At 46.5% G+C, this 27330-nt stretch overlaps 1 protein-coding gene across 24 annotated transcripts in view; it reads right to left on the bottom strand.

Moving 5' to 3' along the window:
• Positions 1–5594: 5594 nt before the first annotated feature.
• TCF7L2 (transcription factor 7 like 2) overlaps positions 5595–27330 on the bottom strand; it is a 198527-nt gene continuing 176791 nt past the window's right edge. For 4 of the 24 annotated variants that reach the window (XM_032608418.1, XM_032608424.1, XM_032608425.1 and 1 more), the window contains 8 exons: positions 26461–26547; positions 21348–21473; positions 20634–20793; positions 20127–20234; positions 15325–15373; positions 14676–14726; positions 13274–13346; positions 5595–7715 (listed from right to left, as the gene is read on the bottom strand). In XM_032608418.1, coding sequence (XP_032464309.1) covers positions 7310–7715; positions 13274–13346; positions 14676–14726; positions 15325–15373; positions 20127–20234; positions 20634–20793; positions 21348–21473; positions 26461–26547 — 1060 coding nt within the window. In that variant the 3' untranslated portion in view covers positions 5595–7309. Of the gene's footprint in view, positions 7716–12581; positions 12655–13273; positions 13347–14675; positions 14727–15320; positions 15374–20126; positions 20235–20633; positions 20794–21347; positions 21489–26460; positions 26548–27330 lie in introns of all 24 variants that reach the window. The other 20 variants (XM_032608435.1, XM_032608431.1, XM_032608439.1 and 17 more) reach the window with 10 other exon arrangements.

The following is a 27330-nucleotide window of genomic DNA, read 5'->3' as shown; positions in this document are numbered from 1 at the left end:
TTCGCTACGAGGAGTACAGCATGGTATTTAGCTGTGCAGGCTCCTGAGTCGGGCTGCCTTGGGTTAAATCCTGGGCTCACTACTTCCCTTCCCAGATATGTGTCTTTGAGAAAGCCACTTACCCTCGCTAAGCCTCATTTTCTACACTTGTGAAATGAACATAAAAGCAATTTCAATTCCCATGAGGATTAAATGAGGAAACACAGGTAGAGTTTTTAGCACATCCTCTGGTCATTATCCTTATATGAAGCCACTTTCCAGGTGAATGGCTTGCCCAGGCCTCAGGAATGTTTGTGGCCCCTTTTCCTTAAAGACTCTGTCTTGTTAAGATGATGCAGGGCTGAGCTCAAAGGGAGAAAAGCAGAGACCAACCTGACTCCTCCCAGATCTGTGTGCCAGTTCCTAGAACAGTACCTGGTGCAAATTGGTGCTCAAAAAATAGTTGTTAAATGAATGAATGAATCAAGGAATCAATGTGCTTACAGCTCCCATCAAGTGCACTCACAAAACGCCAGCTTTAAAAAAACCCACGCTGGGCTTCTCCGGTGGCGCAGTGGTTGGGAGTCCGCCTGCAGATGCAGGGGACGCGGGTTCGTGCCCCGGTCCGGGAAGATCCCACATGCCGTGGATCGGCTGGGCCCGTGAGCCATGGCCGCTGAGCCTGCGCGTCCTGAGCCTGTGCTCCACAACGGGAGAGGCCACAACAGTGAGAGGCCCGCGTACCGCAAAAAAAAAAAAAAAAAAAACCATGCTCCAGGCTCAGAATTCACTAGTGTTGCCCGTCATACCCACACCAGGATTCACCCAGGCTTCTGCCATTGGCACACACCTGGGAATGCTGAGCCAGATTTGAAATGGGAGATGAGGACGCCAACTCCAGATGGGAACCCTCTAGAGAATCAAACCTCTAGCCTTGTTTATTAGTGATTCCCAGCTCCGGTTTCTGGCACTTGCCTTGAGGCACAAGAGACTTTTAGGCTCTTAGCTTCTTTCCAAAGGGCTTTAATTAAAACATATTTACATACCACAGAAAGCATGCCAGCCACGGCTGCGGTGCCCCAAGAGGTAGAAAAAATATTCATGGGGTCATTAAGTCCCAGGTAAGGTGAATGACTGACTATGGGTAGTCACAGCGTCCCAGGCCCGTGGTCCCTAGACTCCACAATGGGGACATGTCTTCCACATCCAGATCTCTTTTATTCTCTAACCTGGGTTTAAAGACCCGGACTAGCAGAATCCCAAGGAGAAATGAGGAAAACAAATAATTATGACTGACCTTCTGCTTTTGTGATAATAATAAACACTATGATTTACTATTCCAGGCACTCTGCATTCTAGCCCTCACAAGAATCTGTCAAAATGACACTTATCATGTTGACAAAATGACATATTGTCACTACGTGTTAGCTGAAGAAAGAGAGGCTCAGAGAGATGAAGGCATTACCCAAGGACACACAGTGAGGGAGTCGGACGGAGGATTCCCCAAGCTCAGGTTCACGCCACTGCTCCCAGGCGCTTCCTCTCTTCACACACTGGGTCCAGACAAAAGGCCCTCTGACCCTACACGCATTCACATCATCAGAATAAAACGTGAACCTTCCATTACCTGAAATGGAAAACCACCTACTGTAATGATCACTTTCAGCACAGACTTGTCCAAAACCACCACCGACACTGGAACAACTGTCCATTGTGGAGGATCCCGTGCTAAGACTCTGCAATTGTCCCAGAATTGGCAAATGCCTCTGGAGTGCGCTGAAGGGTAGCCCCCTAAAATATATGTCCATATCCCAATCCTAGAACCTGTGAATATTATTTTATATGGCGGAAGATGTGATTAAGTTAAGGACCTAGAGAGAAGCATCTTATCCAGGATCATCCAGGGGTCCCAAACACAATCACACGTATCCTAAGAGAGGGGCAGAGGGACTTTCAGGACAGAGGCAGAGGAGGCAGCGATGTGAAGATGGAAGCAGAGATCTGAGTGATGTGGCTATAAGACAAGGAACACCCAGGACTGTAGACAGCCACCAGAAGCTGGAAGAGGCTCCACACATCTGGAGAAAGCACGCACTGGCTCTTGGCCTTCTGGCCTCCCGAGCTGTGAGAGCTATTGCTTGAAGCCACCAACTTTGTGTTACTTTGTTACAGCAGCCACAGGTAACTAATACAGCCTCCTAACATGCAAACTTCCTTGGCCAGGTCCCAACAGAGGTCAGGAATGATATGGCTCAGAGATGAGGTTATGGGCTCCTAGATGTTGTCTTAGGGTCCCTTAGCAACAAAAAATCCACAGATCCTTTTCATGGATGAACTAGAAAGATGTTCAGTTTGAAAATAAACTTCCCGAGGTAGGAAGAAACCAAACCGATGTCAAGAAGAGAGTTGAGGGACTTCCCTGGTGGCGCAGTGGTTAAGAATCCGCCTGCCGCCCGGAGATGGAAACAACCTAAGTGTCCACCAACAGATGAACGGATAAAGAAGATGTGGCACATATATACAATGGAATACTACTCAGCCATAAAAAGAAACGAAATTGAGTTATTTGTAATGAGGTGGATGGACCTGGAGTCTGTCATACAGAGTGAAGTAAGTCAGAAAGAGAGAGACAGGTACCGTATGCTAACACATATATATGGAATTTAAGAAAAAAAAAAAGTCATGAAGAACCTAGGGGTAAGACAGGAATAAAGACATAGACCTACTAGAGAATGGACTTGAGGATATGGGGAGGGGTAAGGGTGAGCTGTGACAAAGCGAGAGAGAGGCATGGACATATATACACTACCAAGCGTAAGACAGATAGCTAGTGGGAGGCAGCCACATAGCACAGGGAGACCAGCGTGGTGCTTTGTGACTACCTGGAGGGGTGGGATAGGGAGGGTGGGAGGGAGGGAGATGCAAGAGGGAAAAGATATGGGGACATATGTATATGTATAACTGATTCACTTTGTTATACAGCAGAAACTAACACACCATTGTAAAGCAATTATACTCCAATAAAGATGTAAAAAAAAAAAAAAAATCCGCCTGCCAATGCAGGGGACTCGGGTTCGAGCCCCGGCCTGGGAAGATCCCACATGCCGTGGAGCAACGAAGCCTGTGCGCCACAACTACTGAGCCCGCGCTCTAGAGCCCAAGAGCCACTACTGAGGCCGCGTGCCACAACTACTGAAGCCCGTGTGCCTAGAGCCTGTGCTCCGCAACGAAGAGTCGCCCCCGCTCGCCACAGCTAGAGAGAGCCCGTGTGCAGCAATGAAGACACAGTGCCGCCAAATATAAATAAATAAATAAATTTATTTTTAAAAAAAGAAGAAGAAGAGAGTTGAGGCCCAAAGACTCGGCCTGCCGTTTGACTGGAACCCGAGCTGTGCAGAATTAGACAAGCTTGGGGGAAAAGGAAGCTCCATATTAGGGTGGAGAGAAGATCCCCAAAGCATTGCTCAAATGTTCTAGAGCAGTAAGCACATGGCTAGGTGATCCGCATTTTGAATTTTAGGAAGAGATCTGTACTCAGGCTGGCTGATGATGGAGGAACAGCAACCCCTTCCACCTGGCCTTTTCGGCCTCTGTAACAAGGGCAATGACTTATACTCCAGCATGGCTGAAAGGATTAAGGAAGTAACTTGAGACCTTGGAAGTTCTGAGAACACAAACTCTGGAAGCATTATGGGAAGTTTCTATTCTTCTGCTTCCCGCAACACAGGTGTGGAGTTGGCCAACCTCGTTCATTCCTTCCCCCAATATGTATGGAGCACCCTCAATGTGCCAGGCACTGAAACAGAACCCTAGTATAAAACAGAGATCACCAGAGCCACAATCCTGCTCTCCTGGGGGGTTCCCTAGAGCAATGGGTCTAAACTGGGTGTTATTTTGCCCCCCAAGGGGCATCTGGCAACGTCTGGAGACATTTCTGGTTGTCATGACTGGTGGGAAGGGGGTGCTTCTTGCATCTCGTGGGTAGAGGCCAGGGATGCTAACACTCTACAATGCATAGGACAGTCCCCCACAGCAAAGAATGATCCAGTCCCAAAGGTCCACAGAACCGAGCGGTGTTATTAGTGGCCTAACAAGGCCACCCCCATTGACACGATGGCGGATGAGAATGTTAATGACAGGGAAAGACAGGAAGCTGGAAGATCACAGACACCATCAGTATCATCTACGTGGAGACCGGAAGGTTGAGGAATGCGGCTGCAGGAGCAGAGCAGACCTTCCAGGCAGAGGGCAACTGCATCTCTGAAAGCAGAAGGGCAAAAATGCTTTTAGGGGAAAGCGAGTGTGTGCTGCAGAGGGGGGGTGGAACAAACAAGGAAGCCATTCAAAGGATCATCCCATCACTCCATGTGGGAGATGGACCATCTTTACTACGCAAGGAGGCATAACTTGGTATTAAGAGCATGGGTTTGGAGTCAGGGCTGAATTTAAATCCGAGCTCCACCACCCTACAGGCTGTGTGGTTTTGGACAAGACACACACTCTGAGTTCCCAAACCCAGTTTTAGAAAATAAAGCAGAGAGTGGAGGGGGAGGATAATATCTACCTCAGGGGGTAGGATGAAATGAGAAAATGCCCATCAGTGGCTTAGCACACTGCCACAAAGAACAGATATTGTCATTTGTGCTTTCAAAGGTCACTCTGGCCCCAGTGTGCAAAATAAAATGGGGAAGGACAACCAGAATCACTCCTTCCCGGGAATACAAAGCAAATGAAAACAAAATATCAAGATTTTACAGAACAAAAATCACCTTGAGCAAAGCAGAGCTTCCAAGAAAAGTCCTTAAGGACAACACCGTGTAACCGTATGTAACAAGGGCAGTGACACAGACAGCTTCCGTGCCCAGTGAAATCACGTCCTTTGCAGGTGAGGCTGTCCAGATATGCGGAACCACGTATGCATCTATCCATCCGTCCGTCCGTCCGTCCGTCCTAGCCAACGTGAGGAATGAACGCAGCGGAAACCTTAGGAAGATCTTTACTGTGGCCCCTGGTCGACGATGGGGACGAACGCGCACCCCGGCCCGGGGAGAGCCCTGAACTTGAGTCTCAGGGATGGCAAGAGTCCTCCACGCAAACTTGTAATGGAAGCACCTTGATCCAATTTTCTAAAAACCTTCTTGCTTAACAACTGCTCACCCTGGCATCGCTCCCTGCATGTTAATTCTTAGAAGGAAATAAGGATACTTTCACATCAACGATCCTTGAAATGGCAAAGATGTGGTTTCTTAAATCCCCTCCTGGCGAACTAAGTCTCATGAACCGGAATGAAATCCTTTCTGCTTGATACTCCGAGAGGGCCGACTGAGATACATCCGAGCGACGGTCTTATAGCCAGAAGAGTGATATTTGCTTTCAGAAATGAACTAACCAGGTACATAAAGTATGGCAAACGGACATTAAGAATGGGGGCGGGGGGCAGGTGGAAAGCAACCCCTCATAAGAGTTCAAGGCCCCTTTCTGGTATCCAAGTCACCACCCACCACCCATACCAACCACGGGGTCTCAAATTCCAGCTTGGGAACACATTTCTCTTGGTTAAGGGGATCCAGCTTCCCCAGAAATAAAAGCCAAATTACAGAAACAAGTGACCAGCCTTTATCTGCACATACTAAGTTGCTTTTATTAATCCAGAACGGCATGCTACAGATACTGTACAGCATGAACATTTATTCATTACAAAAATGGCTTCCAAACCATTAAAAATGAAATTGGAATAAGAGCATAAAACGGAACAGTAACATCACAACTGTTAGGAAACATTCAAAGTATTCACAAAAAATGTTATAGTTAGCATTTTAATAAACCAGAGAAAAATCGGAGACAGTTTTACAATCGCTTCATGTCAACTACAATGGCACTGAATGAACAGGTTTCAGCTTTATACAGCATTTTGTAACATCAACATGCCTAGGTTTTTTTTATTTTTAAAGTTTGCTACCTACTTGTATGTCATACGTGTACATAAAAGCGGCAGCTGGTTTTTCCTTTAAGAGTAATCTAATATACAGAATTTTTGGCCCTTAAGGGTTTATACCTCTTCATTTAAAATGCTTTCTGGACAATCTGCTACCAAACACATCTTGTTATAGGTGACATTAAAACTACATACAAATCTACCTATGTAACATCACAGCAAAACATGATGAACAAAAATTACAGCATCAAAAAGAGAGAGAAAGCTAAAGTCACTGAGAATTTTGGCACATAAAGTTTTGCACACGGTCAGTCCATGTCCTCAGGGTGCAGGGCGCTCGCCTGCGAGTTCACAGGGGAAACGGGACAATTTCCACTGTCGCTCGTAAAGCGTCGCTAAAATTCCCTCACTAATTTTCAAGTCTTGTTTTACATAATGGCTTTAAAAGCAACTTTTGTTAATGCTACTGATCCTTTAATGCAACTATTAATGTCCATTTGGCGGCATCTGGGTTTCATACGGCAAAAAAAAAAAAAAAAAAGTCCAAAAGGGAAACAAAAAATATATATATACACATTTTATATATAAACTTAAAAACCTTGTACAAATGAGTTGTTATATATAAGATGCTTATGCTAAGGGGAAAAAAACTTTATACAGTTTCAAGAAAAAGGAAAACATATTTTAAAAGGGACAACGTACAGGTTTGACAAGCAACCTCTAAAGCAATAAATACTACTGGTCCAACAGCGTTGTGATTCCATTAATTGTTGAATAGCATCCCCCTCCCCCCAAAAGAACAACACCATGGAACAAGGTATATTAACACATTTTAACCCTTTGTTTCTGTACATTTAAACAATAACAAGTAACATCACAATAAAAGTTGTTTCACACAGGAGAAAAAAAAAAAGTAAATGGCACTGCATTCATTGTGCCCTTATGGTTTAAAAACCAGATGTAAAATGATTGGTTCGCAAGCTCGTATTTAATACAAATAATACAGAACCAACTCCTTTTGGAGGGCTGCTTCAAAATTGCTTTTTTTTCCTTTTTGTTTTTTAATCAGTCTTTTAAAACTAAGCTATCCGAACTACATAACAGTTATGTATATATATATATTTTTTAAACGCTACAAAGACTTTAAACAGCTGTTGATAAAAATTTTGGTAGAGTCATGAGGTTCTTCTCTCATCTACATATTTAAAAGGAGAAATTGAAATAAGAATGGGTCAAATATTGACCAATGAACTCGATAAACATTAACTAATGTAGCCACGTGGCACAAACGGAAAAGAGGACAACACAAAAACCTGGCAGAAGGGGGCGCGGGAAATAAAGAAAAGCAGAACGCAACACTCCACAAAAGAGCAACCGGAGCTGAGGAAGGTAAAGCTATTCTAAAGACTTGGTGACGAGGGAGAGCGGCTGCGGCTGCGTCCCGGCCAGAGAGCCGTGGGAATGTAAGGAAGATGTCGACGGCTGCGCCAGAGATGAGGGAGGGATGGCGGGAGGCAGGTCCAGGGCCCCGTTGGCACAGAGGGCGGGGGCCTTGCCGTGGGCGGCCTCGGCAAGCAGAAGGGCGGGCGGCGGAGGCATCATGGGCAGGTGGGCCAGGGGATCGGGCTTCAGGGACAGCGAGAGAGGCTGGGTCTGCTCAGTCTGTGACTTGGCGTCTTGGGGAGGGGAGCCTAGCAGGTTGGGGGAGGAAGGAGGCGAGTCTAGTAAGCTTCCATCTGAAGAGGGTGGACTGAGGCAGCTGCCTTCACCTTGTATGTAGCGAACGCACTTTTTTTTTCTCCTAGAAACAGGGGAAGAGAGTTATCTGTGAATAAAGGGCAAAGATGCCACGGGAGAGAGTTCTCTAACGCTCAGAGCCGAGGTGACGTCACCTAGCGGATGCCCTGCGGAGGCAGGCCCAGCGGCCAGGGGACGATTACAGTCACGCTGGGGTGCCGCGCTCACTGAGCTAAGCCTGCTCCAGCAAACCAAGCATGTCAGACCACAGAACTCCCTACCTACCTGCTTCCCCTGCCCCCACTAAATACCCAGCGCCCCACCCGTGCCCAAATATAAGCCAGCAAGCGAAAGGGTACCACCTGTAGACGGCGGCACTGATTTGCCAGAAGGTGGCTACGTGCAAACTGAGATGAACTCAAAAGTTTGTTATTTCTCTTTTGGCTTAGACACGCCCTCACTCCCCATCATAACCACCCTCCTCCATTTCCACCACTACCATCCCTACCCCGCCAATTGGGTGTGTGTGAGTGTGTGTGTGTGTGTGTGTGTGTGTGTGTGTGTGAGAGAGAGAAAGAGAAAGACAGAGCTCCCACCCCAGGCGCCTCGTATCAATCTGAAACTCTCAAAATGCTGACCGTTGAGCCCACAGAGCTGAAGGCAGTGCTAGCAAGAGGCTTAAAGGTTTTAACCCGTCACCATCACCACCATCACCACCATTACCACCATCACCACCACCACCACCACCAACACCACCACCACCAACACCAGAGGCTGCTGGCGCCCAGAGAGTTTTCGGGCTTGTCTGTTAAGAACCACACCAAATCAAGAGAGGTCAGAATCGGGGTGGGGTTGGGGGGGGAGGGGTGGGGGGAACGAAAAGAAAACCAAATAAACTCAAAAAGAAAACAAAAACAAAAAATAAAAAACCAAAACAAAAAAACCACCAAAAAACAGGTAGAAGAGGATAAACAAAGGTGGGGGAGGGGGAAGAATAAGAAAAACAGAAAATGATCCAAAGGAACGAGAATAACTGGTTGTATGGCCTGCAGGTTGTGGATTAAATTATGATTCAAACTTGATTTTTTTTTTTTTTTAAGATTTGGGGTCTTCCCCTCCCCCACCCCATAGTGAGAAGGCTAGGAGGAGAGACAGTGAGGATGGGATGGAGGGGCATCCTGCCCTGGTCCACATGCCGGGGCCAGTGAATGGAGGGTACAGCCTGTCACAAGGAAGTGATGACAAAGAAGAAGTGCCAGGGAATCACAGCATGGACCTTGTTGAATGGGGGTCGTCAGGATTAGGGTTTAAACCAGAAAGACTAATTTTGCCCTGCACCAAAACGAGAATCTCCCCTCTCCATTTCCTGTTTATGTAAGAAATAGGAATGAGAATTTCAGAGCCTCTCTTGCTTATCATCTAAAGTTGGGGACATGAATTCAAGACATTAAGCGTGTGACCTCAAAGCTTCTCCTGTTATTCATCCCAGTCTGATGGGATAATATTTGGTAGGAAGAGTGATCCTGGCGATCAACCCCACACGTGCTATAAAAGTAATGCAGATACAGGGAATGTGCTGATCTAAGGAGAAATAGTCAGAACTACAGCTGATAACGCTCTGTCTGTAAGCGCCGGCTGGCTTCCGGTCATGGGAAAGCAACTAAGATGCTGCCTGGTTGAAGGCAACCACTGTCAGATGTCACTGGCCTTTGAAAGGAAGTGGGTGTAACGAGTTCCTCCTTGGTTCTGTGCCCCAGAGCTGTCTGATGATGCCCCTCGGTGCGTGAGGTGTGGACTCCGCAAGATGGCAGGAGGGAGGGGGGGAGGGGGTTGTGAAAAGTCACATGCTCAGCCCTTCCTGACTCCCAGAGGCCAAGACCCACTGGACTGGTGGCCTCAGGGTCTATCCATCCCTGCTCTGGGTCCGAAGGAACTCTAGGAAAGCAAGGGCAGCGCCCTCCTTCACCTTCAATTTGACAAGGTTCCTTTTCCTCCTCTGGGATAGACTGAAATAGACTGTGGGTTCTGCTCCCGTCCCAGAAACTCAACACAAATAATTAAGCCTCTCAGAGTTTTAAACCACCTTAGCCTGCAGATCAAAACATGCTCAAAAAACTATGTCCATGCATTTTAAAAATGGGAGAAGAAAGGGGGTGGGGTGGGGGGCATAAGCAAAACTGAGAAAGCAACAGGGACAAATGGGAGAGAAGACAGGGACAAATGAGAGAAAGAGGGGAAAAAATAACAGGAAACAAGGGAATGACATCCAGCAGCGTTCCATGCTATATTAGGGCAGAGTGAAAAAGATGGGAAAAGCAACTTGGTGGGCTCAAAACAGAATCTTGTTAAAATGTCCTCAAATGTCAAATAAAATTAGAAACCCTGCGCAGGGAGTGAGGAGCCCTGATTGGCTAGGAGCGTTTCTGGTGCGCCCCTCCCCCCTCCTGCCCTCCTCATGATAGGAAGTTTCCGTGGTTGTGGGGATGAGTGGGGGCATCTGAACACGGTACACGAAGACTATGTTGACAGGGCGACCGCTCCTTCTAAGAGGTGGCGGAGCAGACGGCAGTGGAACACGTCCATTTCGGACAGGCCAGAAAATGCCTCGTTTTGCAACTTTTTTTTTTTTAAGCACTTACTGATTTAGCATCAAGCTAGATCCTGGCAAAGTCAAGAAGAAACATTGAGGGAAAAAGGGACAAACCCCATTCTCTTACCCTCCCCCACCTACGCTCCATCTCCCAGCAAGGGGTGGCCCCTTAAAAATCCATTTTTAGCTTCTTATGGATTCACTCTGAAAGGAAAGTAAGAGCTCTTCCTGACCCTATTTTGGAATTAGGCACTTAAAGGAGCAGAAACGCATCTGCTAAAGCTTTTAGAGTACGAAACGATATCCCCAACAGAGGAAGAAGGGCCACCACGGAAGGTCTAAGGGTGCTGAGGCGGGAAAGAGGAAGGACCTCTGAGCACCTGCGCTGCCACACTGACAGCTGCCCGCCCCCCCCCCCCGCCCCCAAGCTGCACTGTAGAGAACCATGTTGATGAAGCAGCTCCGAAGGCTTGGGGTGGTTTGTTTTTGTTCTGTAAAAATGTCATGAAAATTCTCGTTTCTGAGGAAGGTTCCACACTCCGCTTTAAGCAAGGTGCAGCTGGGTGTGAGAAAGGACTGTCTGTCTGGTCAATGTTGGTCATGATTAACTTTCATCCCCCAAAGTGCCAAGTCTAACTTGCAGTTACCTGCTTCCAAAGCAGAAAAAGGGACTCATAAGCCACCACTCACCTCCCACAAATAAAATACACAAACCAGGCAAAAAAGCACATTGCGAGGGGCGTACGATGGTGTCAGCCATGTGTTTCTACAGAGCGTGGGAAATCCTCCCTTAGGAGTGGGCATTGCGATCAGCTAACCCTTCACCACGGCAGGCGTCTCAGAGCAGGATTCCGTAGCTAATTAACTTCCCACTCAGCGCAAAGAAAAATCTGACACAAATTCACCGCCTAGATAGGGTCGGCAGAGTTCCCATCTTCCAGGCCAGCCCTAATGAAATGCCTAACACCCTCCACCAACTGCATCGTGAAACTCTTTTCTGTTGCACAGACAAGACCCCGGGACTGCGTGGCAAGGCCACCTGTCACCTCCGTGGGCACTGTCAACTCATAGAATGGGTGGGGCGGGGGGGGGGGTCCCTCTCCTGCTGGACGTGCACCCAAGGCCCCCCGGTCCTCCATCAATGGGCATGAGGGTCGCCTGTGGAGGGCGGCCTCTGTCAAGACAGACTCTCGGGCCCTCTCTCCCCTCAACGCTTGCTCAACGCGAGGCACTTCGCCCATGTCTCGTTAGGCGTCAGGGGAGGGGGAAGAGACACAGGAGACTGGTGGGCATGCACGTAATGGAATGGACATCTGAGCTAACGTCTAAACACGGAACACATGGCAGGGCGTGGAGGAGAGGGACACGTGACAAGGGAGGCACTACAGACAGGGGAGCGTGTTTGGGTGTTGAGATACCTACCATCATAATATTCCAAATTCAAAGACTGCTTGTATCAGAACAAAGAAACAACAAATTTAACCAAAGGTGGTCATTAAAGGAAAGGAAATGAGACAGGAACTAGTTGGTATCCCTCCACCAAGAAGGAAGTACCTACACCTTCACCTTCCCTGAAATTACAGGTTGGATGGAACCTGCAGGTGGAACACAGGCGTTTAATTTGGACTCTCCTGATTCACTTTGGAACCAGTGCTCTCTCTGTCTCTCTAAATATATGTATAGATATATATTTTTCATTCTGCAGGCTACCAGCACTGCAGTACGTGACTGCACGACTCACTGCTTGCAGCCCTGTAGCTGGTGCATGCCGTTCAATGCCACGCTTCTTTCCAGCACTGTAAAACAATGTCAGCTAACCAAGCTCCTCTGTCCAGAGACGTGGTTTTGAAACAGAAAACAAACAAAAAAACAAAACGAAACCAAAAAAAGCCTGCCCCAGAGCCCTTCTCCAAGTGTCTGGACTCCAAGTGCATGGGAATGCTACTGCTACCAATTTGAGCTCATTGAAACCTCGGGACATGGTGGCGCTCTCTCTGTCCTGCAGACGTGCCACGGAAGCATTGACAGGGCCGGGCCAGTTCCAGAATGCTGGCTTTCAAAGCAAAAGGATAAGTGCCCGTCCTGGTCTGTGAGGGCTGTGGTCTAGGTCCTACCACCAGGGATATGTTACTTGTAAGAGCAGGGGAAAGAGAGAAAGAGAAAAGTAGGGAGAGGACACGGCATAAAATTAGCAAGGAAATTTTGAAGAATGAGGATCATTAGTCATTGATGCCAGCAGGGAAGGAGATAGGAATGAGGTCAAAATATATTGACACACTAAGGTACCAGAAGGACAGAATGCTTTGATTTTTCCCAAAGGCCTCGCAGTAGGGAATATACCTGCACGGTTTGCACCATAAAGTCTGTCGGTCAAGCCCGAACAGTGCCCGACACTTCTTTGGAGTATTTGCATCTGTTAGCATAAGGTAAACACAAAAAATACAACACAATGGTGGGTCGTGCTCAGTTGGATGTGAAATCTCAGCTACAGCTGACTTGTCTTCGCTATCACCTCGGTTCTATTTGACTGTCTTCCCTCACCAAGGACATGAAAGGAAAGGACTTCTATGCATCAAAAGAAAAAAAAATAAAATAAAACGATAAAACACAAAGAAAAAAACAACAACCAGAAACCAAAAAACAACAAGGAAAAAATAAAAACAGAGAGAGAAGAGGAGGGGAAAAGGTGACGTTATTTGCTTCTACCTAGGCCAGGCTTACGATGGATGTCACTGAGCCCCCATCCTGGGCTGTCGGGAGGAAGGGGCTGGCAGGCAACATTCCCTGGGAGGGGGCGCGCTGGGGTTTGCTGTCGCTGACCCGAGGAGGCACGAGTGATGCTGTTTTACAGTGGCATTTTGGCTAGCAGCAGCGAGGAGGACAAGCACGTCCCTCACAGAGCAGTGTCCCGCGCCCTCCTGTCTCCTAAGATCCACACACAGAGCTACAAAGCAACAGGCCAGAGAAGGGGGGAAAGGACCAAATAGACCAGCTGCAAACCAGCACAGCGAATCTGGGAAATCTATACACACCTGCAAGGGCCGCACCAGTTATTCTGTTGATCAAGGCCAAAGCGCGCTCGGCATTTCTTAGGAGCGCTCAGGTCTGAATGAGTTCAAGAGAGAAGCGAGCGGAAGAGGAGGAAGAGGAGGACGTGGGAGAGAGGGAGAGGGAGAGAAGGGAGAGGAGAGAGAGAGAGAGAAAGAGAGAGAGAGAGGGAGGGAGGGAGGGAGAGAGAGGGAAGGAGAGAGGAGGGGGAAGAGAAAGATACAAATAAGAAAAAAATAAAAATAAAAAAGGGAATAAATCAATGACCTGGTTACTAATTACATAATATTGACTTTCGTTTTTAACTTTCTTTAATTAAAAAAAAAAAGGTAAAAAAAATCACATTCTTATTCAACTTGTGAAATTAGCTGTTGCAAATAAAGCTGCAGTATCCCTTCTTTAAGGACTGTCTCTCCGATTTGGTTTGAACTGATAAAGGAAGTTAGATACTGAAGAACTAAGTTTTAAATGTTTTTCCTCTTTTGGTTCTGCTTTTTGTTTTTCTCTCTCTCTCTCTCTCTCTCTCTCTCAATTTGTTTTTCTTAAAGAAGAAAATAAAGCAAAGGAGGGAATTAAGTTTGTCACATGCTTTTTTCTTCTCAGAGTACAACAGTTTAAAAAAGAAAAAAAAAACTACAAATAAAAACAGAACAAAACGAAACAAAACAGAAAGAAATAAAGAAAGAAAGGGGTTGTGGTACTGGGATATTGCAGCTTTTGGAATGTTCATATTTTCTTTTTGTAAATCTATTTTCATTAATATTAAGAGAGGAACAGATAAAGGTCAACAGGCTGTGTGAATGAGCTGTTAAGAGTTAGTTGGAAGCTCACAGCAGCATTTAAGCAGGTACAGTCAGTGAAATGCTAGTGGATTTGCAAGTTATGAGCAGAAAAGCAAAAGGAAGGAAAAAAAACTAAAATAAAAAAAAGCAAAGGAAAAAAAATCATACTGCGGATGCATGCTTGCGTGAGAAAACTTAGTGGGAGCGATGAAAAAAATGCCATTAGATTAAGGAGGTTTATTACTGAATTCCTTCCATTTTGTTGTTGTTGTTGGTTTCTTTTTTTTTTTTTTTTACCAGTCTCTTTTAAAGAAATACTGCATATTCAATTTGCACAGTTAGTTCAACTCTAAATCACTGTCATCATGGCTTAAACAACTGTTACGGGAAAAATAAATAAACAAAGCAGAAGTTAAATTAAATTCAAAAAAACAACAAAAGCAACTGAAAAAAAAATCTACCAAAACATACGAAACCGTGTAGATGGTCATTTTAAAGAATGTTCAAAGGTCATACGTGTTTCATGTTAATAAAACTATAATGGCAAGAAAAATTAAAAAAACAGTTTATCAACTATTTTAATGACTCAAAATGACATTAGCACCTGTAATCGGAGGAAGTGAAAGGCAAGGATTTAGGAAACATTCGCTGTGTTCTGAAAAAAAAGAACAAATTATACAAAGCCTTCAAAATGTTTTTGTCGTTGTTTGTAAAAGCCTGGCCTTCTCGAAGGGACCTCTGAGATTGCCTATGCAGTATTTCTAATTTCTTCTAGAGAATGACAAACCTCCTTAATTTAAATTGGGTGCAATTGACCACTGTAAAGGCATGCATCAGAACATTCAGGAACGGCCCAGTTAATATCAAACACTCGCACACACCCCTTCTGCTCCCCTAGCCCCCTCCTTCTCCCTACTCAGACACATACAAAATAAGCAGACTGTATAAATCCCCGCCTAGGCATGCCTACCGCTCTCCACTTGCAGGCTCTGCAGTTATTTTAAAACACATTCCACTAGACTTAACAATGTGCTTTTCATGCAACAATGAATGTTACTAGCTTTAAAAGGGCAGTCATGAAGCAATTAATTAAAATGCATAAACAAAAAGGCTGGCTAAGATGGGTCCCCCCCCACCCCAGCAACAATGTCCTGGCCTTGAATTTCTCCTGCCTCCCCCAGATAGAAGCCTGACATAAAAGAGTGGTCCTCAGAGTACCGCTCCCTTTCTCCATCCTGCTTATTCAAACTTACCATTGGTCTCCCCGGGCTGCTTGTCCCTTTTCCTCTTCTTCTTCTTCCCCTAGATGATGAACAGATGAAACACAGGGAATTATTTCAGGAAGCAGATGGGAGGAGGGCGCCTGGGCTCACCTGGAAAGGAGGCAGGAGGAGAGGCACTGGCTGCCATCTCCATCCGCACGGGCTCCTGAGTGTTTTCCCACCCTCCACCCACCTTTAATCCAAGCGCCCTTCAACTGTGCTCCAGCTGAAGGAACGCGCGCCCAGCAGAAGAGAAGGGATCAGCAGGACAAAGAGGAAAGACCTCTTTCCCGATATGTCTATGTCCATCCTCAAGCCTGACCCCGAGCATCCATAAAAGGGGAGAGGAGAACTGGACGGCGAAGATTCAGGGAGGTGTGGAGAAACAGGGTTGGAAGTGGCCCAAGAGCCTGGGGGAAAATGAACGATATTGAGATGGCTGTGAGAGCCTCCTTGCCCCACGCAAATCTCTTATTAAGGCCAAATGGTCCTCATTCGGAATCAAAACATAAAAGCCTCAGTATGGGATTTTCTTGGCACTGTAGCGTGGGCCTTGGTTTTAACGACGGAAGGGGAGAAAAAAGGTGAAACAGAGCCAGAAACCATCTGAGCTGCTTTTCAAACCGCCAAGTGGACATCCATAAAGGGGAACATCCGGCTCTCGTCATTTTCCACTTTCATAACGACTATAATACTCTTAGTAATAACAGCTACCATTTACTGATCACATACTATGTGCCAGACATGATTCTAAGTGTGCTATTCCTAGTGACTCATTTATCCTCACACAATCCTATACACCAGGTGTGAGCATCATTCCAATTTTACAGACAAGGACACTGGAGCACAGAGGAGGGCATGCACTCTGCTGAGATGACAGAGCTGCCGATGATGGGGCCACATGATGGGAACCCGGGCGATCTTGGCTCCATAGCCCTTATCCGCCAGGCTACACTGCCTGCCTATTTACTGCCTTGCCCTCCGAGGAAGGCGCTCAATGGATTACGGGTGATACACTGCATGCAGTGATTCATTCTCCAATCTGACCCTCCCTGATACCTTGACGGTCTGTTCCCGTCTGTGGAGTTGGAATGGGAGTAGGGAAGAACTCTGTAGAGGTAACCGCCCCCTTCCAGATCTGAAGCTAGTTCTCCCTCACCCCGTTAGCTCCAGTCCCATCCATAGGAATTAGCTGCCTGGTATATATGAAGCGTCACAAACAAAAGGAACTGGTGGTCTGACATGTCTATTCGTTTCAGAATACCTAAATATTAAGCTTTGCCTAAAAGTTCTCAGGGTATGTTGACGTCAACTCAAGAAGAGACAAGAACAGCCACTGGCAGAAAACTCGAGAACCCATAAGGCCCTGTAAGGAGAACCCCAAGGCGGAGATGCCACTGAGCTTCAGATCCAGCTGAGGGCTGAGAACCAACGGTTCTAGAGAAAGCCTCTCAGATCTGGGGGCCTGCGCCTCTTGGGAGATCTCTACGGGCCTTCAGTTCAGTGTTTCCATCGGAAACATTTCATGTTCCTTGGCATCCAGGTAAAAAAAAGGAGTTCGTGTGCTTTCTCATGAACCCCAGCGGCCCATCTTAATGTCTGTGTCTCTCCTGTGTCAGGAGCAAAGTACCACCTGGCCATCTTGGAACAGGCAGGAGGGTCTAGTTTCAGTTTATTTAGGAACCTGAAAGAAAATCTCAAGTGGGGCACAGAAACAGTTCAACTCCAGGTGGTGTCAGCATCCATGTAGCCAAGGGCTTCCCGATCATCTGTAATACAGGCCTCACCCATTTCCAATCTCCTGCAATATGTTCTGAAAGGCAGGTGAACATATCCGCTACCCCTGGGAAGCTGTCTGTTTAGGACACATAACTAAGATGTTCATGGCTGAGGAAATGATCATTTAGACTAAAGGCTTCTAGAGGACAGGGACTGTGTTTTAATCGGAAGAGGACATGAAGAAATAAACACTAAGCAGTGAAGGGGGAGATGCATTTCAAGGGAAGCGGCCATCCCATTATCTCGGGGCTCAAGATATGCAAATGGCCTGGGATTTATCTCGTTAACCTAAAGGAGAAGAGCTAGAAAGGCAATAACTTCTGTTACAAGGCCACAGGTTAGATATCACCATGGGACCAAAATGTTTCTTCTTGTGTTCCAGAATGTACCAAGTCCAACAACCCAAATGTGACTGTTTTACTCAACTCTATTTTGCTACAATAGTGTATAAAGGCTTCTGTCACCACTGGGCTGGAAAAGCAGGAACGTGAAAGAGGGATAAGGTGATTAGCTGAGAAAAGTTTTTCTACAAGAACCTTGTGAACTTTACAGTACCCAAAGTAATTTACAGAAGCTTCTATTTCAAGTCAGTTTAAAAAGAATACTAACAAGTTCCCAGCACAATCAAATCTATAAACAGTTTAACTCTAATTCTTGTTCCACAGACCATTTCCTGGGGGAGGGGAGGAGGGAGGGAAGGAGGGGGAAGAAAGGAAGGAGAGGGAGGGAGGGAGGAAAGGAGGGCTGTGTGTGTTCAAACTCATGTGTAATGAACCACTGATAAAGGAATCTGACAGAACCCCTTACAAGAGGTAAAGCTCCTAGAGCCCCAAATCCAGATCTACCTCTAAACTTTCTCTCAAGTCTTTTCAGGGGTTCCCCTATTATACCAAACCTTATCCAAATGTAAAATTGAGCTAAAGTCATTTCAAGCGTCTCGTGAATCTTCTGAAACCTAGAAAGCACTACACAAAAAACCTTGGGCAATACCTTGCCTGACTCCAGGGAAGTCCAAGGCAGCATTCTGTCGAAGCTCTAACAAAGTCAGCTTTGTACCTTTGTGGAGGTTTCACCCAGCACAACTCCAGGGGGCGCCACACACATCGACCGTAGTGTAAATGGCACACTCTAAAGTTGTACAGTGCACGCCCTGCACAGCTGTACGTGCAGGCCCTACTATGACCCAAAATGTCTACTGGGGATAGGATACCTATAGTGTAGCTGAATTCCTCTCTGTGGTGCCATTCTAGATTACTCAAAGAATTGGGTCTGTAGCAGGGAGAAGCTGGAGATGAACTCTAAGAACTTCTGACCCGAAACCAGGAGAGCAAAGCTGTCCTGAAACGAGATGGCTGTACACGCGGAGGCTGCGGAGCCTGCCTGCTGTTGGCTATCTCCACCTCGAGGTCAGGTGAGGGCAAGCAGCAAGCCTGTGGGAGAGCATTAACTTTCTTATCCTCTTCCTTTCAGCTCCAGAAGAAAGGCTTCCCCACTGCACACATGCTGAGGACAAATGGAAAGGTCCCAAGCAGTTAAGACCCTGTGTCTGACCATGTGTGAGTGACAAGGTGCCACTGAGAGGTCCCAGCACTGATTCCTGTTTCTGCTCCCAGGAGGAATACAGTCTAGTGCTACCAGCTAAAGGCATGGGACCTACGGGGATATGGCTGGCAGCAGTGAGGGAGACACGGGTGTCTCGGTCCTCCCCCATCCACGTGGCAAAGAGCAGAGAAGCGAGCGTGTGTTTATAGGGATGAGACTAAAAAGTGATGAAAACTGCTACTCAGAGCAAGCAGAAGACAGCCCTCACTCAGGACCCACATATCCACGCAGATGTCTGTGACTTCCTGATGGCTGCTAAGTTCTGAGAGAGTTCTGATTGAACTCTGAATCTCCACACCCTGTGTACACAGTAAGTTCACAATCAGCGGTAGATGAGTGGATCTCAAGCCACATACACAGAGAGTTTCCTCACCACGGATGACGGCCAGGGTAGAGCTAGGTCAGGGAGCACTGCTGGGTAGAAGAATCACCCACGGCTCTGTGCCACTGACAAGAACGAACTGGGAGGAGAAGGCTGCTACCGGCATTAAGACAGGTTTTGTTTTTCCCCGAAGAAAGAGCGGATGGTAAAAATCACTTCATGAAACCAAATGCCACGTAATAAAGTATGAGGCAAAATAAGAGACATTTCATCCATTTAGCGAGGAGAGCTGGCCCAGAACTTGAGCTCCTGGGCAAAATACAAAATAAGAAAGAACGGACGAGAGCCAGTTTACGGGAAGAGAAGAACCCTGAGTGTCACTATCACTGTGATTAGTAAAGACAACAACCCTACAGTGTTTTCTAAAACCCGCGGGAGTAAATTAGGCAAATGCTGCAGCCAACAAAGAGAGCCCAGGAACACACACACTTTCTCCCTACCCTGTTGGGCCCTGAGCCACTTCATCCATCCTGCCAAAGGATGACTTCTACTGGCTACTTTCAGGGATATTTCCATCATGCCCCTCTCAGGATGAACTAGGCTTCCAACTTCTACTGTACCACAGCCTAAGGCAACCGTTTCATTTTTCCCTCTTAAGGGTGAAGGCCCTGCTAACACAGCTGTGAGGAAGTAAACGCTCTCCCTCGACCCCTACCCCCTGGTCTTCTCTGCAAGGCCACCCTCACTGCCGAGAAGCACACAAGCCTCACTGGGTGTATACCTGGAGCCACGTCTCTTCAAAGACATCGGTAAGAAGGTGTGAACAGCCCTAAACTGACCCCACGGGTCCCCTGAGCTGGAGCCTCATCCCTCTTCCTTGAGGAACCATCCCATGCTGATGGGAGCCCTACAGGAAGCCAGACAAAATCCTCCAATCTGGTGCTCGGGTAAGATGCTAACAGTCCCAGGACTGGGCAGACCGAATGGTAACTGAGGCCTGACTTGTGTTGGCAGGTTGTGTTCCCTTTGTCCAGATGGACAACCAATACATCTCTACAGACTCTAGTCCTGAGAAAAAGCAACCACCTACATAGTTATCCCGTGCGGACCAGCCGGGGTACAGCTGCATGTGAAGCTGTCGCTCCTTCCGGGCCAGCTCGTAGTATTTCGCTTGCTCTTCTCTGGACAGTGCGTGCCACTGGAGGGGACACAGTGGGGGGAGAGAGAGAGAGATGCAGAATCGTCACAAACCACACCGTGGCTGGGGCATAGAGAGCGCTTCCAGCAGAAATGCTATCATTGGCAGGTGCCGACAGTCTGCAGGGGCCCGGCACTAACAGGAGGGCTCAGCCAGAACCTGGCTTTCTGCCTATGTTGTTCTATTCTCGCTCTCTCTGCAGGCGGGGAAGGCCAGGCTGTGGCCGTTCCGAACCTCACTCGAGTGCTGGGCTACTGGTCCCAACTCCATGCTGGCCATGGAAGGACTCAGAGTGGCTAAAGGGAAGGGACTCTCCAAAGCAGTGGGGACAGGGACAGGTGCCAGCCCACCCACTGCGTCCTATTCTGGCCCTCTTCTCCCAGCGGGGGAGCCACCTACCCTTCGGCCCAGGATCTGGTTGATGGCTGCACTTTCTTTCAATGTGCACTCGGCTACAACCTTTGCTCTCATTTCCTTCATATACAACATGAATGCGTTAAGAGGTTTCTTTATGTGGGGCTTCTTCTTTTCTTCTTCCTTTTTGGAGTCCTGATGCTTTCTGGATGGAGACAAAAGAGACAGACACCATCCAATAAACAATCGCAAGGTTCCTCGGCAGCAGAAAGCCCACCTCCTCACCGCCTCAATACCCTAGCAGTTTGGAAGGAGAAGCGCACTCCCACTTTGGGTCTTCTCCATCCTGGAAAATGGCACAAAAACAGGTTGGGGAGGCGGGTGGAGGGGTGAGAGATTTTGTTATCACTTCCTCAAGGCTCACAAATATACAACTGTCCCAAGCTGGAGGGGGAAGCACACTGTGGCCGTTTCCATCTCAGCTGGTGTCTCTCATGCCCGCAGGACGGAGAGGGGTCAGGGACGGGGAAGGGGCTGCAAATCCCAGTCCGTCCGAGGACACAAAGAAAGAGTTGTGTTCTCTCCCCCGCGATGGGCGCCAGCCGTGAAGCCCCGCATGGTGCGTGTCTCCCTCTTTGTGAAGCTGGGTGTTTCCTGGAGTCACACCAGCGCAGCCAGCCTTGGACACAGCGCCACCACCCAGGAGCCACCGGCTAAACACGCGGCAAAAGAGAAACTGATCGCAAGGAGGACACTTACGCGCTGTGGAGTGAGCCGACGTCACTCTGGGAAGATTCCTGTTTGACTGTCGGCGTGACTATGGCCGGGTGGGGAATGCCGGTCGTGTGTAGAGTATGATGTGGTGGGACCATATGGGGAGGGAACCTAGAAGACAGAAAGCTGTGTAAATTGTCAGAATCAAAATGAATGAATGGGGAGGGATGTGTACACACAATTAAAAAAAAAGAAAAAGAAACAGCACGTAACACCCACATGAAAGCAACTCAAGGCATATGAAGCCTGTCAGCATTAATTAGCAATAAATTAAACATAATGATTCTTATAATGTCATTAAAGCCAATCTCCCCCTTCATTATTGCTACTGACATGAGACATTACGATTTTTAACATCTCTAGCAAAAGACAAGTTCAGCCCATATACTTGGGTGGAAAAGGAGGCTTGGGCTACCTGCTGGAGATCACAGGTTTGGGGGGACATTATTAGTGATATCTAAGAAGACTATTTCCTAAGTCCCAATCGGCACCAGGATAAAAGGTGAGATCTTTGGTTGCACGTAGACAGCTAAATAAAATATTCGCGCGGCTGAAGCATTCACACATTCCTTAACAACGCTGCGTATGCCTCGTTAGGCCTCATCCTGTGGATGGGAGTGCAGTAATATTTTTATTTCTCTTTTGCTGCTGTGCCCCCCCATCGCCTTGACAGGAATGGGAGAGAGTGATGCAGAAAGATGGGGGACATCCAAATAGTTCCTATCTGGTTCTCAACACAGGCCACGGACGTTTTAAATAAGTTTGTATCAAAGATGACCCAAAGCAGTATTTTACACACACACCCACAAATAAAGCTTTGAATTCTGATCTGTACATCCTTTCCCACTCTAAAATTCTAGGGCTCCTAAATTACTTTTACTTAAAACACTGCCTATGCATTGAAAGGCCTTATAAATGATGATCAGAATTGTTAACAAAGAAAAGAGAAGTTTGTGTTTTTTCCTCTAATACTGTTTATTCTTAGGAAAGTTTTTTCAGACACAGTTTAGGCCGTGAATTGGCATTTCTCAACCATGCAAACTAGCCAGGACGAACAGAGCTAATTTTAAAATGCTCTGGGTCCATCTGCAAACTGACAACGGGATCCGACAAACAGCTCTCGCATTTTCTGATATGCTTAGAGTCACCATGATTTGTTCTGGGTTAGAAGAACCACCCTCTTAAAGGAACGAATACTACTATAGAGAAAAGTGGGGTGAGGGACTACAAGGGGAGATTCCCCCAAAGAAAACAAAACGGAGGACCCCCCAGGTTCCGCCCTGGCAAGACCACGCGAGATCACTCAAGTTCAGGTGAAGGGGGGATCCCAGATCAAGCAACTGTTGCTTTCAGAATAAATCCAAACCACAACAACCCCACGTACCCCCTAGGGAATGAGCACCTGTTCTTTAGGAAGCTAATTCTGCTGGGCACTGAGGTGCTAATGAGACTTTGCTGTGACAGTTATTTCACAAGGATCCTGTACTTATCTACAAGGTTCTTTTCATATATGGGCTGGAAATGAAAGTAGCTTCCATTTTACCAAAAGAATGCAGCAAATGTTCATTTGAAAAATTATGAAAAATTAAAGTCCTAACTGACTGCATCGATCAACAGAGAAAATATCAATGAATCATGCAGATTTTTGAAGGGGGCCCAGAAGCAGAGTGGACATTTGACTCAGAATTTCTACCCTGATGTGGCCCCTCTCCCATGGCTACCTTTCCCAGTTTAAGTCAGTATCAAAGTTTGGTAACAATGGCATGGTTTTTTCATAAGAACCATGCGAGTTCTTTTAGGGTGTCAAGAAAAAGAAAAGAAAAACCCTGAGAAAGAGCGAGAAAATAAGAGACAGAAAAAAAAAAAAAAAGAACTTCCAATCCCATGCCCCCAAAATTGAGAAGTAAAGCCTTGGGAGGCACTTGGGTTCCCAAGTTACACCCTGTTCCTTCCCAGAGCTCGAAGGTCTCCGAGAAAACATAAGTTAAGAACATGTGTTCTTCGAAGCCCTTGGGTGAAGCGGTGGGTGGAGCGGCAGCTTTTACTGTGAATTTTAAAGGCTTGACATTCCTCAAATACATATGTTCCCTTCCTGCTGAATGAGAATATGTGTATGGGGTGGGGGTGGGGGGGATAAAAACTGTGTGTGTGTGTGTGTGTGTGTGTGTGTGTGTGTGTGTGTGTGTGTGTGTGTGTACACCAAACACCACAGGGAGACACCACAATTTGAGTACATTCTGGGGTGGGGAAAGATTTCCGGTGTAGCCATGAAGACCAAACACTTCCAAGTTCACATACCTACATACATATTCCTATACCTGAGAAATGTATAGCAGAGGAAGAGATGTATGTGTGTTATAAGTGTGTGTGTGTGTGTGTGTGTGTGTGTGTGTGTGTGTATGGGCTATACGCATACCTTCGCGTAAAGAAATTCCTTTCTGCAGACAACTATCTCATGCAATGCAGTAAACACCCTAAAAATTCCAAGCCGCTCGTTATATCCCCCCATCTGCTTTCATGGCTCCAAGCCAGAATATAATGATGAACCTTAACTTCTTAAGGACAACTAACTTTTGTTTCTGGCTGTCTCAGGGGCTTCTGCCTTCCTCACTCTCACTTTCCTTCACTGTTGACACGCTTCTGTTAACTGGCTACCATCTGCAGGCCTTGATTTCATGCACGAGCAGTGGGATGCGTTTTCCTGTGCAACAAGCCAGCTTTGAGCCGCATTAGGTTTGTCATTATTCTCTCATTTCCCCCCTTGCACTTGTAACATTTCATCTCTTCCTGCCTTATTTTTTGTGAGCCACGGTGCACCCACATTATGGTTTATACATGATCTCTCTCCCTTTGAAGCCGGCGGATTTCAGAGCCCGCTCTCGTCAGGAGAAGAGCCTTGCGCCAATTTAGCAGGCTGAGGGCCCGGAGCTCCAACATCTCAATCTAAAGGGGGTCACAGGGTGGCACAAGTGAGTGTCAGCAAGAGCTGTTTAATTGCCAATCTAGGCTTCTCCATGGTGTTTAAAGTATAATGACCCATCACTTAATTCTGAGAAGCCCTGGTCCCGCTGCCGAAGAGAATGAATATCAAAGGGTGTTGTGGAACAGGGCAAGCTGCCTACATTCCCTGTAACTGCCATAAGTATAATAGACCCATACTTCTGTCGCCCCATTACCACAATAATGTATTTAATTTGCTGTATACTCTTTTTAACTAGCTGCCTTTCATAAGGCCTACCTGGGGAATCGGCCGCCTCCCCCCTGCACCTCGAGCCCCCTAAACTTCCCTCCCACCGTTCCCTTTCTTTCCTCCACCCCATGCTCACCTCGAAATCATTGGCTAACCTCCTAATGATAATTCAATCGATAAGCTTAACCTCAATCCCTATCCTACGATTACTGCACCGCTTTTAACCTCTGGAACGCACCGAAGGAACAAACACGAAAACCAATGCGTTCTATGCACGCTGCTTCGGAGGAGGGTGAGCTGTGGATTACAAGGTGCTCAGAAGCAGCTCTCCTCCTGGGAGGCTCCCTATTCGTTCCCAGGCTTTGCGAGGCTGTGATGACATCATTTAATGAGGATAACCTTCCTCTTCTCACTGGAGAAGAGGACCCACAAGCATTTTCCCACCTAACCGATACTGGTGTGGATTTAGAAATTGAGATGATTTATCACGTATGGGACATGGATCTTTATTAGCTCCATGATACCCATGGCATAATTACAAACGTTAGAGATGCTACAGTTGGTGTTTCTTAACGACTGTGGTTCTTACTCTTTCCTCCACCAAAATCTCTGTTTTGTAGGTAGGAAAAGAGGCATCTTGGCCTGCCTTCCAACCCTTCCCCTGGTCTTGGGTCCTCGTGCTGGCTACAGAGCTTGGGGGAAGAGCTTGGGGGATGGCATCTCTGCCATGTTCATGCTGATTTAATTAGGTGCCATCCTCAAAACGGATTAGTTGTTGCAGCCCATCAGGAAAGTCTAAACCTCCACCGATTTAATTAACTTGACTGAAAATCAGATGAACAGAAAATAAAACTATCATTAGGAGCAATTAGTGACTACTTAAACATACTGCTGCCAACCCGTTTGTAAATAAACTAGCAGTTGCTGAAAAATTAGCCAGAATTAATTAGAAGGGGGAAAAGGAGAACATGGGGATTAGAAAGATCTAGGTACACGTATGCAGGTATATGTGTGTATGTATTATATATACATTTATATGCTGAAAGATATGTGAATGTACACACGCGTATGACTTTTTAACTTGCAAACACTTATTAGCGCTACACAGGCCAACGTGGTCCCCACCGGCCGTATGTGGCTGCTAAGCCCCTGAACTGTGTCCAGGCCAAACTGAAATATGGCGCACGCGTGAAATACACAGCAGATTTCAAAACACTAAGTACAGAAAAGGTAAAACCTCATTAATAGTTGCTTTACAGTGATAGCATGTCAGAATGAATAATATTTTGCCTCTATTAGGTGGAATAAAATATATCATGAAAAATAATTGTCTGGGTTTTGTTTTCTCCTCCTTTGAAAAAATGTGGCTACTCCCCTATGTATATTCCCTATATATAAGGCCCACCTTCTATTTCTACCGGACACTGCTACTTCAGAGAGAGGTGTGTTTGGGTTGGCGGGGGAGTAGGGTGTCCTTTCTTATTGATGCTTAAGAGTCTGGAGCTTTGAAAAGACTGATAACCTTTCCTCCAATTCTTCTTTGTATAATAATAAACTTACCTGAACCCTTTCCTTTCTTACCAGGTTTAGGGCAACAGAGAAGTAACACTTTAAAAAGCTCTACACGTCCTAATTACTTCTTCCTGCCTTCTTAAGTTTTCCTTTTTTTTTTTTTTTTTTTTGAAATATATTGACTCAGAAATTCAACCTCGAAATTCTGCCATCATCTACCTGGGAAGTTCAGGGCAATTTTTCAGTATTTTCTAGGAGGAAAGCCTAACGCACTGTGGGTCTTATACCCTTAGAACTACACGTGGCAGCAGTCCCTGGATGGTCTGGAAGCATCTAGAGAACTTTCTGAGAAGTGACCCATGGCCTTGGTTGAACGCCCTCTTTCTTGGAACTCACCTGGACATGGAAGCGTTGACCGTCAGAGCTGTGGGGTAGGGGTGACGGAATCCTCCTGTCGTGATGGGGTACACTGGCTGACCTTGCCTACAAAGAGGGGGTACACAGTGAGAGCATGCAAACAGGGGCGGAGGTGGGGAAAAGGAAAAGAAGAAAAAAGGAAAAGTTCTCTCTGCACAGTAAGCTTTATTCTCATTTTCTCAGAACAAAAATCTTGGGGATTGTACAGGAAGGATCAAAGGGAAGAAACACAGAACAATTTGAATACCATAAATCTGATAGGAATGGCTAATTAAATTTTATAACCTTTGCTTATGTCAATAGAGACCCTCTCCCCAAGCTGAAACTAGGTGTTTTGTTGTAATAATTAAAGGCGAAGTCTCGCTTGCTTTAATGGAGCCATCACACTAATTGAGGGCTACACATCCAAAGGAAAACAATAATGAATGTAAATTTATACCAAAATAAAGTACAGTGAATCAAAGGACTTCAGTTGCGCTTTGGGCCTCTTTCAGTATTTAGATCTCGGTGAGAAAACATTAAATTAACAGAGCTTAATTTGTAGCCTTTTGTCAAATTAACAAGTGTTGACAAGAGTTACCGGGGGGAGAGTCCCCAAGAAGAATTGTGGGTAACCAATAGACAATCACACCTCATTACAATAATTAAAAAATACAGCAACATGCAAAGTAGCATCCTCATGAAAGACACACAACTTTTTCTGACAGAGGGTTGTCTGAGTTGGCTATTCCTTTTTATCTATCCTTCAAATCTCTCTCTATCAGCCGAACGGGGCAAGTGATGACTGAGGACTATGGGAGGCATGGTCCCACCCACTGAAGAAGAAATAGGACACACATTCCCATCCAC

The sequence above is a fragment of the Phocoena sinus genome, chromosome 16, assembly GCF_008692025.1.
Source record: "Phocoena sinus isolate mPhoSin1 chromosome 16, mPhoSin1.pri, whole genome shotgun sequence".
NCBI lineage: Eukaryota > Metazoa > Chordata > Mammalia > Artiodactyla > Phocoenidae > Phocoena > Phocoena sinus.
The sequence above is the reverse complement of the archived record's forward strand: the minus strand, read 5'-3'. Positions and strand labels throughout refer to the sequence as shown.